Genomic DNA, 13802 nt, shown 5'->3' with positions numbered 1-13802 from the left:
GATATAGTTTTTCAACATAAAAAACGAAGACCTTTATTTTGAAAAATGACTATCAGAGAAGTGAATAGTTCATATTAATATTATATAAAACGTATGTTTTCTAAATGTTGATTTAAACCTTCATGAACATGTCATGAAGTGTTTATGTATGATGTTTGTGTTACCATAATATTCAAGTATTGCTATTCAGTGCTTGTGTATGTTTTATCAATTTTCTATTTCAAATACAGGGTAACACTTCATTTGAAGGCTTCCTACATAACGGCTTCATAACACACAAAGAAGGACTGAAAAAGCAATACTTGATTATTTATGAACAGCTTATGTCATTAATAACAATATAAGATAATTTATGAAGTAAATTACATTGTACTGACAAAAAGAGCCTTAAACTGAAGTGGTGTTGATCCATTTACAACACTGTTATGAAGCATTTATAACACTGATGGAGCTTGTTACACAAGGCTTATGTAGAAACCTAAATAAAAACACTGTATTAGCTGTAAATACTTTTAAGTACAAAAGTACAGTTTTTAAGGTGTTACAGAAGGAATCCATGCCTGTCACCCTTTTGTGAACCTCTTAACATGCCAGATTTATTACATTTACTTCCTAAAACATCATATGTCATCTTGCGTTTAATGGAACAGGGTGTTCATAAATACTCAATTATTGCTTTATAAATACATAATTCAGTACTTATTCAAGTTTTATATAATCCTTATTCAGGTAGTGTTCAAATAAAGTGTTACCAAATAAAATGTAACCTGACCGATATTGTGAGCTAATGAACATTCAGAACAGACTGAAGGCTTTTTCTTGTTTATTATCAGCAATTCATCAGATACATATAAACAACCTGTAGGAAAAGGACAAAGCTGAGCAACGTTTTCACACAGTAAATCTGGATAGCCCCAGAGAAGATCAGTAGCTGTTGACTCACTCTCACTCTCACTCTCACTCTCACTCTCACTCTCTCTCTCTCTCTCTCATGGTCTCTCTCTCACTCATTCTATCTCTTGCTCTCTCTCATACACACGCATGCCCACACACAGTTTGTTCCCCTAACATTTTCTGGATAAAAAAACAAAATTAACATATTTATATATAATACAGAAAATTATTAAATAAAATCATCATCCATGTATTTACAACTCATAATAAAAAAAAAGTAAACATTCCTTTCATCTGCTGTTGATACCTTTAAAATGTTAAGTTAATGATATGCCACTACAGGCCAACATGTTTATAATACATACTGTAGATATAGCTTATCCCTTAGTCTGCACTGTAATACTGCCTGTGTTCATGATCCAAACATGTTCTTTCTCTAAGTATGCTGCTAACTTCACAGATCATTACAATCTGCATCCTTGGGGATGCTACGTTTTGCTTCATTGAAACTGACTACCTGCAGAAGAACTGGCCACAGCAAAGTACAGTTTTCCTCTCAAGTCTTGCAGTCTGCTATAGCTAATCGAGAGCTAGTCGAGGTCAGCTTCTTCACATTTTCTTTGCACTTGAAGCTGAACTGGTTACTTAGGAGTTTTATATATGATGTCTTTTCTTTGTAGAGACGCCCACCTGCTGTATTTAAGTCTACATACGAAAAATACCAAACACAACAGTTCGATAAACCATCCAAATTCATCTTAACATTCTGGCTAAACATCACTGTTTTAGTTATTGGGACTGTAGCTGTTATGATGTGTGTGATTAATGTGTTACACAACTGCTTGGACTTACTCATCATCACTGTCCAAAGAAAACACAGTATATCTAAAATGGTCACTTTACAGGAGAGGGCAAAAAACCGCTCCTTATTTATCGTGAAAGGTAAATAGATTTCTAAGCAATTTTGGAGCATTTCTATTGGTCCGTTTGTCATGAAATTTTCACATAATATAAAGTACATCTGTGGTGCTCAAATGTAGAAAAATAAAAATCAGGAAAAAATGGAGATGCTTGTTTTTTTCTTTTTTTGGACAGCAATGATAAACACAGTAGAATTGCTATTAATTAAAACAAGCAGCGTCTTGTTCTAAAACCTCTGAAAGCTCTCATATCATGACAACGGAGCCCTTTTAAATCAGAGGAATTAATAGAAAACTGGCAACACTTTAGTATAGGGTGTATTACAATGTCCTTTAATAATGCTCTTATTAAGCCTTAACAAGCCAGTCGCTGATAAATAGCTGGCTGCTTGTTATATTAAGCAACAGCTAAATGGTGATTTTCTGTTGCAATATTGATAAAAATCAAACGACAACACCAAACTACCGCTTTGAAAGGCAAAAAAGAAACAATTCTCATGAAATGCAATATGAGTAATTAGGAATTTCATTAATAAGCACTTTGCATACAGACCCAGTGGTCAGGAAAGCTATGTATATAGGACTATGATATATAACATGCAATGCTTAATTCCTCCAAGTTAGTGCTAATGAGCCAACGATTAATTAGCTATTAGGGGCTGGATAAAGCAGTTACTAGCTAATGGCTTAATAAGAGCATAATAATGCAATGTTTATGCAAAAGACTGCAGTAAAATACACAAATAAAAGTGTTCTGTAAAATGTCTAATTACTGCTACTTATTGTTAATAAAGTATTTAATAAAGTGTTAATTAAGTATTAATGAGTAGCCAGTTACCAGCTTGGTGAGGCTTAATTAATTAAGAGCATTATTAAACCATTATAGTGCACCTCTATACTGAAATGATGCAAAGAAATTTAGGGAACTGAGCCATCAAAACCCACAATCAAAAGAAAAAATCAAATAACATACATAAAGTCAATCAGGCAAAGAACGCAACACTTAGTAGACTCCAACTGTACATGTTACAAGGGGAAAGTGGCAACCACAGAAATTATCTTACATTTGTGCCCCATATTATCACAAACAAGAGGTAAAGTAAGTAACTTTAAACAGACATTGTTGAGTTCATTCTGCAAAAAAAGGTCTAGTTTTTTTTACACGCCTAGCACAAGACTGTACATCGTCTGTATTGAGAGAGGCAGTTTCCTATGGCAATGTTATAAGTAATCATGCTGCACTAATATAGTGCAAAATGGAACCTGAATACAGAGAGGGGAGAGGCAGGCCAGAGTTTCTGTAGGGGGCACTAGCAAGCCTGGAATATCTGAGCACCGACCTCAAATCCTTCGCCACGATACTACTGAGGAAACGGCTGCAACAAACAAACACAAATGGAGCGTGTTTCGGAGTAGGACAGTGACTGATCACTTTTACAGGAGCTGTGAGATAAGGAGGTTTCCAAACATTGCAGCCGCACACGCCTGAGGAGAGAAAAGGTATCCTTGTGCTTTCTCAACGAAAAACTTCTCTATTCAAAAAAAGGCCCTCTCCAACAGATTTCCATCCGACAGACAAGTCTATGGTAGAGAAATGGCAGAAAGGCGAAGGCAGACTTCCTTAAGAAGATACAAGTTCGTGAAGGCTCCAGTGAAAGTCAAAATAGTTGAAAAGTAAATAAAAAAGGGAAGAGGGACAAACGTGGGCCAATTATAAACTGGGGCAGAGACTCCATAACGTCATAGAAAAAGCAGTCCATAAAGTCTGCGCAGGCTTTAGCCAGTAGGCAGCTGTGGAGTAATGTGGTTTACAGGATCAGTGGTTCCAGGGAGGCTACATGTCAGCATCGCCGTCATAAGCTAGTGTCAGAGGCTTCAGTCTGTTGTTCATCTGTCTTCTCTGGGGCTTCTTTGGCTTTTTGCTGAGATGAAAAAGACACAATCATTAGGTGACCTTTAAAAACTGGTACCATTTTAAACAAATACAGTGCCTTGCTAAAGAATTAAAAGCCCTAAAAAGTCATTAGATTTGTCTGCCACCTTTAATATTTTGTGCTGTGTCATATTTGATGTTAAAAGACTGAGGCTCAAAATGAATAAAGTGCTAAATTTAAATAAATATTATATATGTGTATACATATAAATATATATGTGACAAAAATTACTAATTAAAAATGCTGCTTGCATAAATATTCAACTGCTGTGTTGTGGAAACTGAAAATTTGCACAGACAAAAAAAAGGAGGCCACAGAGAGGCCAACAATAACTTTGAAGAGATCAATGTCTGAAATTGAAGGTGCACCAATGATATCAAGAGCTCTGCATACAACTAGCCTGTAAGGAAGGGTGGCTAGAAAGATGCCATTACTGAAGTAAAACTACATCAAAGTCTGGAGTTTGAAAGCATCAGAGTGACCCGGCTAAAGTTTGGGATAAGATTTTGTAGTAAGATGAGTCTTTCTGGGCAAAATTCTAAATGCTACATTTGGCACAAATCTAACACTGCCTATTCCTCAACAAACCTCATCCCAACAGTGAATTATAGGGGTGACAGTACCATGTTGCGGGAAGCTTTTCAGGGAATGAATATCTTGTTAAAATCAAAAAATGCCCTCTGCTGATGACATCATACTTAAAAAGTTGCCTCTTTTTGCATGTCTAGGCCACTCAGATTAAATTATTATCCAGTGAGCTCTGTCTAATTACCTTATAAATACCCCAAATAACTCAAAGGTAGCTACGCATTTTATAGCTTCTATAATCAATTATCATACTATACCATAAAGCATTGTGCTCTGTTAGACTGCATGCATTCCTATCTATGCTGTCATGCTTTTAGTAATCATCATGCAATGGATAAATCTAGTATTGCTTGTGCTGTAGCGTATGCTGCTACAATGCAGTATAATACACTACATGTTTGCTGTTACATGGTTTATGTACTGTGTGTTCCAAAATTACTACAGCATGTTAATGATGCAACTAAAGAAAAGGCTAATATTTCATCAAAGCCTTTTAATAGTGCGATTCACTGCCACATTGCAAGTAAAAGAATTGCTATAGCAGCACAGAAAAACATGAGGCAGCAAATAACAGCCCACTGTGAAGTCCACAGTCTTACCTTAGTGAGTACTATGACAGAAATAATGCAGAAGGGTAAGGTTATGTAATTATGACAAATTTCAGTGGCCACTTCATATTAAGCAGACTTATGTGGTAAAATAACTATTCACTTAGAGTGGAATTCTTATGATGGGTGGTGAGAGGGTACACAAGAAGGAAGAGAAAGATATGAAGATGTCTCTGAGGATTGGGATGCAGATTGGGATGTGGATTGGGATGCAGAGATACATTCAAAGACATAACCACCAGGGGGCAGCGCTGATAAAAATACTGCAACTCATGCCTCTGACAGTTCAAATTGGAAAAAGGATAAATTGTGTAAACCTCAAAGCTTTGTGAAAGTGAAAAATTGTCCCACTGACCAGGTCATTTCATGCCTCTTGAATATTAGGAGGGATTACCCATGTTAAATGCAGGTGTGAATGTACTCAAGCAGATTTCAATCTGATCATTCAGGTCACTTCAGCAGGTGGTTTGTGAAGCATAAATGTATCACAAGTGTAAAGACATCTGTCTCACCAAGTCATACTTGACAACCGATACCCCTCCCAGTACATTCCATCATAGTGCACATAACCACAATCAGGTTAATCGTGAAAGATATGCATGGCTGGTGCAGCAGAAAAGAAGTGTAAGGAAATGAACAAAGCCATGCAGAAGTTATTTTCTCTTTTACATAATACAGGAAAATGTACAGGAAAGAGGAAATAACACACGCTGTTATGTGCTGTGTTATTGCAATCCGACTACAGGGGGAAGCATTTGACTTCTAAGGCTTGGGTGATTCAATTATACGTGGACAGAGCTAAGTACAGGTGTGAATGACATCCAATGTTTCTCACAGATCATGAAAACCATTGGGGCTGGAGGTGGGGGGCATCCAGGAAGAAGGGCCAAAAAAAAACAGGAAGCTTAGCTAAACTTTGATGCTGTCTACCACAGAATTATATACAAAATAGTGGGTTTAGTGGGGTATCAGGATTGGTTGGGGAGGCATTGCCCTGTTAAATGACCTTCTGATGCTGGGCAGGTGAATCCCGATGCATGCTTGCAGTTGCAGTTTCATCATTCATCTCTTCTCCAATTTGTTTAGAAGTTGCAGTCCATGAGGTTTAAACATATATAACAGCTTGTACATGCACCTGAACAAGTAAGAGCGTTGCATTTTATGGTACCCTTCCACAAATCATGAAATCCAAACCAATCACATCTGATCACTGTAGATGCATTTAAGACTGAAGGGAATGCTATGTGTAAACATTTATATGTCTCACTGCCCACTTGAGATCAGATCACTGAAGCTGGATGTTGATATCAGGTACAGACAGAGCCTAAGAATAAATGGATGTGGTTAAAATCTTGCAGTCCAGATAAAAGTTGCATGAAATGACCAGGTGCAAATGAGGTTTCTGACTACAAGAGGCACAAGGGATGTAAGAGCAGGGATCATCTCTACATTTTGGACTACCTGCTCACCTCCACCAAATAACTCCTCCAGAGCTGAGTGGTTAGAGAGGCACAAGTGAATGTGAGGCAGCGTGATGGCGAGTGGGAGCAGGAGGCCTGACTGGCCGCGGGGGGGAAGAGGGCGGAGCTGAGCTCAGGCATTTAGTTGATTTGCGTCTCAGCATGTTGGCAGTTAGGACATGTGAACGTTATCTCTTGGTCATTGGCTCCGACCCACACCACTGATGAAGTCTCAGCATTCTGAGCCGAGTGCCGGGTCAGAATACATATACTGACAGGCAGAGTGGAGGGGAGAATGAAAAGAAAAGAACAGAATGAATAAAGGAAGAAATGAACAATGATACAAGAAGTGGAAAAGGAATGAAATGAATCCAAATGAAGAGAAGATAATGGAAAAGAAGCACAACTGCAATATTCTGGCAATTAACTAAACATTTCACATTCCAGATAAATGTGTCTTTATATGAGAAACAGTGAAGCACAAATTCACTTTATTCATGTATAACTGGAGCTGAGAAACAAGTGAATCTGAATAAAGCTCAGATATAGAATACAGAACCACCAATATGGCTACACACAGAGGTGGATTTACACTAGAACTGCTAAGTATTTTTTGTGAGGAAAGTAATTAACTTTTTATTCAGTTACATTTTAGTCTTTGTTTAGTCAATAACTGCTTTTGGAATTTATGTCTGTTCTGCTTCGCAATCGATTACACCACCGACGTTTTGAGATTTAGCTTTTCATTTAAGACCAAAAGGATCCAAAAAGAGAAGAACAGAGCCTAACAAACTTTAATTCCTAAGCTGAGAGATGCAATAAAAAGTTTTACTGCATTTCTATACTTTTTCATTGTTTTTTTTTTTTTACAATTTGTGTCATTATTTCACAGAAGTAACAGTATTTTTACATGAGCATCAATTTAGGCTACTCTGGATACACACACAATCACTTGCAAACGTTTTGCCACTGCTGGCCACATGATGTTTTCTTGATTGTCTACGTGTGTACAACTGTGTTAGAATGATCAGCAGAGCTTTATTTTACTGCAAAGAAGGATTATTTAATTTTTGCCTACAAATCTAATTCTGCTGTGGAGCCGCAACAGGGCAGTAAATGAGCTGCATGTTGCCGACACCTGGACTAGACAAACCACTGGGTTGTAATTACCAATAAACCTTGGCTGCCACATGGAGAGGTTTGGAAATGATTAAATGAACATATTGACAAATATAAAATCATTGCTTTCTGTTATATGTGTTATTTGTATTTATTGTGTTTTTCTAAGCAAATAAATGCTTACCTACAAGATAAAAAGCTTTGTAAATATTATGTCCTCTTTACTGTATATCACGTTAAAATGTGAACTGCTTTGAAATGTGAAACTGTTTGCCAAAATGTTGCTGTTGTACAACCGCAGACACACAACGTGAAAGTAACATTGTCTTGGTGCTGCTGTTAAATATTCTTACCAGGCTAAGTAAGTCATGGAGAAGATGAATACCAGCAGCACAAAAGCTCCTGCTGCCACGCCGTACACCCAGGTCTTCAGCTTGCCGTCTGTAAAAAAGAACAGAATAACACACAAATCAACACCAGCTGCTTCTCAACTGCTGCTCATTAAAACCTGCCTGCAGGAAGCTCTACGAAATAAGCAGCACCATCCCCTGCTACCTGCAGGAACTAGCTGATCTCACACAGGCTTTTCATATATTCCAAGCACAAAGAACAGGTTGAGCCCCCTGCTGTGGAGAAAAATAATAACAAGCAACAGTAATTAAGGAGTATTTATGGTGGTCTGCATATTTGCTAGCACTGAGACCTGTGAGGCTCTATTAAAGGGAAATGCACACTCAATTAAGCTTTGTTAAGCGTAGTTAACCTATTAAACTCCAGACTTCCTTTCCTCACTGTCATAGCTACAGTTATGCAACAGTTTGGGTGCCCTGGTCTAATAACATGTTTAGAAAAGAAGATAACACATGCTCTAGAGAAAACACACTTTCACACAATTTAGCACACAATTACTGTTTATTTGCTGAATTTAAAATACTGGTGAAAATATAGCATAAAATGAAGCCTCTGCACTTTTTTAAAACATTAAATTCAGCGAATTAATAAAAGTGCACTAAAATTGAAGAAAATGTCACATTTAGGTTTGTTCCATACAGAAGATTTTCACTTAGAAAATCTGATGAGGAGTGTTCAAACATTTGCATATGCTGTACATACTAGGGGTTAAACAGTATATCATTTGAACAATGAATTCAGCCAATATTTTCAAATTTATAGGCACAGGTATGGGGAATGAAGTCAAGCAATGAAATTTATATAGCACATAAAACTAAGACAGAAAATGATTTTGTTTTCAAGTTATGTGCTTGTTTATGAATAAAGGTTACACAAGACTGATTTTATATTTATGTTATCTAAGAGATTTGTGTTTCTGTTACTATTTACACTCAGGAAAACCACCATATTTGATGATTCACGATGGATAACTGACAATCATGTTACACATTAAAGCACCATTTAACTAAAATCTTTGGAGTTTTTTTAATTTTTGACCATATAAAATTGCATTGGCTGATATTATGGATTTTTGGAATGTTTAGCTCCTTAAAGTTGGTGACAAAACTTTGAGAAGAGGCCTGCTGCATACTTCACATATCTCTGCTGTCGGAACAAAACCTCACATCTCCTGAATGATAACTTTACAGGAGAAGGAAAAAAACATACTTTACTTTTAATGTAAGTCAATGGAACCAGAGTAATTTTGGGCCATTTCTTCATAAAATTTACACACAATGTAAAGGAAAATAGGCATTTTTAAAAATTATGTCAAAAACTCAAAAACAACAAAAATGGAGATACAAGGTTCTGTCCCAACAACAGCGAAATGATTTTGATGTAGTAGGTATATAATAATTCATAGTAATAACTGAACAATCCACAACATATGAGGTGAAGGCCCACCTGGTCCAAAGGGTTGCAGGAACCACGTTCGACCGGAGCGTCCAGGCAGGTTGGTGGTAGGCTGGGTAGGGCTGATGGCCCTGATGGTTTTGACGTCGGCTTTGCTGTCCCCTGCAGTGGGAATTTCCAGCACTGGGATCACTGTGCACTGGTCCAGAACCCCATCTGATGTCATCACTTCTGTGTAGCCCTCCTCACAACCGCACATACCAGCCTGCAGAGGGCAGCAACACACCAGTTACACAAAGAAGAACACTGGATAGCTGATCCAAGATCAGTCTGCTGTGTTTTACTGCAAACTTAAGTACATACTGAGCTACCAAACAAACTGAACATGTATCAGTGTCAGTAGTTGGATCAGGTGGAGAAAACACCAAAATAGGCCAAACAGAGTCTAGGACTGGAAACCATTGTTTTAGAGATTTTATTATTTCATCTTGCTATACGATTCAGGGATTTTCATGCTGGTAAATTTATGCTTCTGCTTGCTTCATTATTACTTTTATCAAGCCCTACTGTAGTTACTTCCCATCCTCTAAGCACTTCATTATATTCTCTGGTGTGCCTCTCTTTAGCAGAAAATTCTTAAGAAGTTGTGATGCCTCTGAGGGAGGTTCCCTGCGGTGCTGGTATTTCTCTATGTTTTTTAAAGAACAGCAGATGAGATGGGATAAAATCAAAGCAGTTGTGTCTGGGATTTGTCTGAGAACAAGCCTGTGCATTGCAAATGTGCACATTTGGAGTGATTTGACTGGAGAAATCACAGCACATGTTCTCCTGATATTTGTGGGTGTGCATACATTCGTCTATGCCTGCACACTTACGCTTTTATGAAAATGTGCATGTGTGTGGAGACAGAGAGGCGTTCCTCAAGCCCACCCATTTCTGATGTGTACTCTGCTTGCTTTGCCTGTAGTTAGCAGGGGGTCTCCTATTCCTCCCCAGCAATCTCAGGAGGATAATCACTCCAACACAAACACGCCGCTCAGATCAGCACACATATGAGAGTATGCAATGCAATCGGCCTTTTTGATGGTACAAAGCAGCAAACAAAAGGAGCATGAGCGATATGTTGGTCCAAACTCATAGAGGAATATAGTAATACGCAGCAGGGGGTTAACCCACTGTTTCAGAGCTACATGCACTGATGAATTCTATTATAGAACCACAAGTCAAATACTATGAAATGCATGAGCGGTTATTCCTTGGACAGAAAGTTATTTTTAAATATGAATTTTTAAATGACTGCAGTATTTTCTGACATTTTGCTCATTTCTTCTATTTTGAATGTTTCATTTTTGCATCTCACATATTTGTTTGCCACTGAATGTTTTCTGACTCTGAAGATTTGACTTGTGATTGTTTGCATGGTTTCTGTTTGGTGTTCATATGATAAAAATGTTCTGTAATGTCACAGAAAACAGAACAAAGCAGTGGTGAACCATGACTATTAGAGATGAATTTCAGTTTGGGCCATAAATATCAAAATTATTTTTTAAAAAATGAGACAGAAACACTTCTATGATAATGCTAACTGCCTCTATGGAATTTCAAATATATTTTCACCAACAACATTTTTTGCCATTCTAGCTTGAACACAGATATTTAAAGCTTGTAAAAGACACTCTGTATGTTTTATTTGAAGCTTATTATAGATGTTATCTTACATTACTGCTGTCTAAACAAAATGGTAGCTTTATAAGAGAAGGAAAAAAACTACTTTATTTTAAATGTCAACGGAAACAGAAGTTTTTCCAAGTATTTTTGGGTAATTTCTTTTGACCCACTCATCTTAAAATGTACACAAAATGTAAAACCCAACAGGCATTTTCAAATGATCTCAAAAACTAAAAACGACAAAAATGGAAACACAAGGTTTTGTTCTGACAGAAGTGATACATTAGTTCGCAGCAGTTTTCCAGTGAATTTTTCAGTAAAGAGCTCTGGTATTAAGCTGCCGCTGGTTTCCAGTTCTATCTATTGACTGAAACCTGTTCAGACTACAGCTTCAGTGTCCCACTTATAGTAAATCAAACCATGCTTGGTTGACTTTCAGTTAATTACTAATTTAATTAGTAGTTAGGACTTTAGCTCAGCTTCTGAAGACCTAACCAACAGAAAAGACTGTTTGGCTGTATAAAAAAAGAAAAATGTTCTTAACTTTAATGTATGTTTATTTGGATTTTATTCCTAGGACCATTTTGGACCATTTATATTTGTCCATTTATCATTAAGTGACGAGAAAATGTACAGAGCAATTAAAACTTTTGAATGACCTAACAATAAATAAAACAAACAAATAAAATAATAATAATAATAATAATACAGCCAAAGTGACCATATATTAGATTACCAGAGATTCACAGCTGAGCACAACTGAGAGGTGGTAAATTTCACATTTCATCTCTCTCTCTCCTTTTATCTCTGGATCTCTCTCTCTCACACTCACTGCAGGAGAGTAGTAAACCCTGCTGTAGCAGAATCGTCCGCATGGGAACTGTTGACACTTTTCCTGTGCCTCACACATATAGACACACACACACACACACACACACACACACACTAACCTCAGTGCAGTAAGAGCGGGGTTTGTCACAGGCTGGGTCACATGACCTGTCTGACACGGGTTCACTTGTCGCCAGACATCCACCTGCAGGGCAAATGATAAAACGTCAGGATTTCAGACAATACACACACACACACACACACACACACACACACACACACACGGCCCAGATTCTTCTACTGTCTCCTTGTTATTTTGTTATTTTGAGTTTGAAGTGCTGGAGGCATCTGAGTCTTACTCTTCTCTCACAAGTATCTATTCTCTCTCTCTCTCTCTCTCTCTCTCTCTCTCTCTCTCTCTCTCTCTCTCTCTCTCTCTCTCTCTCTTTCTCTTTCTCTTTCTGTCTTTTTCTCTCTTGCACTTGGTTTTCATCTTTCTCTCTCTGTCCCCCCTCTTCTTTCCTTATCTTTCTCTCTCTATCTTCTTCTTCTCTTTCTCTCACTATCTTTCTTTCTCTATTTTTGTTGTGCTCTTTCTCTACTTATCTTTTCATGTTTCTTTCTGTCTTTCTAATGCTCTGTCTCTGTCTCACTCTCTGTGCCTCTGTCTTCTTTCCCTCTCTTTCTTTCTCTCGCTCATTGTCTTTCTTCATCTCTCTCTTTCTTTGTCTATTTTATTTTTCTCTGTCTCTTTTTCTCTATCTCTGTCTCTCCTTCTCACTCGCTTGCTTTTTTCCTCCCTCCCTTTCTCTCTAATTCATCTTTTTTATATCCTTCTAACTCTTTCACTCTTTTTTGTCTCTCCTCTCACTTTCTTCTCTCCCCCCTCGCAGCACTGCTGTCTCTCTGGTTCTCTCTGTAACTCTGCTGTGTTGTGAAATTAGCTGAAGTACTGCCTCATATTAAGTAGTACAGAAACTGGACCAGACCTCTAGGCACACACATACATTACCATTAATTCATCATTTGGCAGACTGCATGAATATGTGAGGAGAGACACAGCGAGAATGAATGGTGAAGCTGCACTCCTGCCCAGGTCCCATGTGAATAGCCAATAGTGAACAGAGTTACTGTGGCACACAATTAAAAATGAATCTCTCTGTGGGACGCCCAGGAATCATATCACAAGGAGAGAAATAACAGTGTATGCTCATCTCCTTCTGTCTCTCTCTCTCTCTCTCTCTCTAGCCTGAGGGAGAATCCAATGGGCCTATGAATACAGTGAAATGGACAGCCAGCGGGCACAGCGGGGCTTCTGTGTGAGCCTTTATTTTTTCTACACTCAGATAAATCAATATGGCCTGCAATGAGAGCGGTGAAACAGAAACCTCACCCAGTGCCCCGTCTCTGAAGGAGCCCTCTCCTACTCCAATGACTACTGCTGTGGCGATATACCTCAAGTGTTTTTGGTAGTTGGGACAAATCATAGATATAGATGGTTTGTCTTGCATGTAACTTGTTTATGACATTTGTGTGAGTTTTTATACCAATAATGGTCATCCATTTTATTGTGTATGTCTCTTTTCCATCCTGCTTTTGTTACTGTGCTTTTAAGACTCATATATAATTGACCTATGTTTAGGTTGCGCTGTGTTGCACTTTATTCAAAAAGCAGTCCAAGCTGAAAACTCCTTCAACTTCCTCATGAATAGGTGGTCTAACCAGCCATAGATGGAATAGGTAGACAGACTATGTAAATTCAAAGTCTTGTCAGATATCATAAACATATTCAGGTATCAAAAACAACCTTAATTTATATTTGTGAACTAGACAGTGACTGGAACAGATCTTAAGTAATGTTTACCCACTAAATCAAACTAAATCAAACATTTTTTTTCATGACCCGAGGACCCTTTAAGCAAGCGCCACCAGAGAAAGCAGGAAAATATTCCGAAGGTATACCCTCCCCACAATTCC

The 13802-nt window shown here is 37.8% G+C and overlaps 1 protein-coding gene across 1 annotated transcript in view; it reads right to left on the bottom strand.

Moving 5' to 3' along the window:
• Positions 1-806: 806 nt before the first annotated feature.
• Positions 807-13802, bottom strand: part of thsd7aa (thrombospondin, type I, domain containing 7Aa) — a 164448-nt gene continuing 151452 nt past the window's right edge. The window contains exons 25-28 of the mRNA XM_017682044.2: positions 11948-12030; positions 9381-9594; positions 7877-7964; positions 807-3736 (exon numbers count right to left, since the gene is read on the bottom strand). Coding sequence (XP_017537533.2) covers positions 3649-3736; positions 7877-7964; positions 9381-9594; positions 11948-12030 — 473 coding nt within the window. The 3' untranslated portion in view covers positions 807-3648. The remainder of the gene's footprint in view (positions 3737-7876; positions 7965-9380; positions 9595-11947; positions 12031-13802) is intronic.

The sequence above is a fragment of the Pygocentrus nattereri genome, chromosome 27 (assembly GCF_015220715.1).
Source record: "Pygocentrus nattereri isolate fPygNat1 chromosome 27, fPygNat1.pri, whole genome shotgun sequence".
NCBI lineage: Eukaryota > Metazoa > Chordata > Actinopteri > Characiformes > Serrasalmidae > Pygocentrus > Pygocentrus nattereri.
Note: the sequence above shows the minus strand (reverse complement) of the source record. Positions and strands in the feature narration are given on the sequence as shown.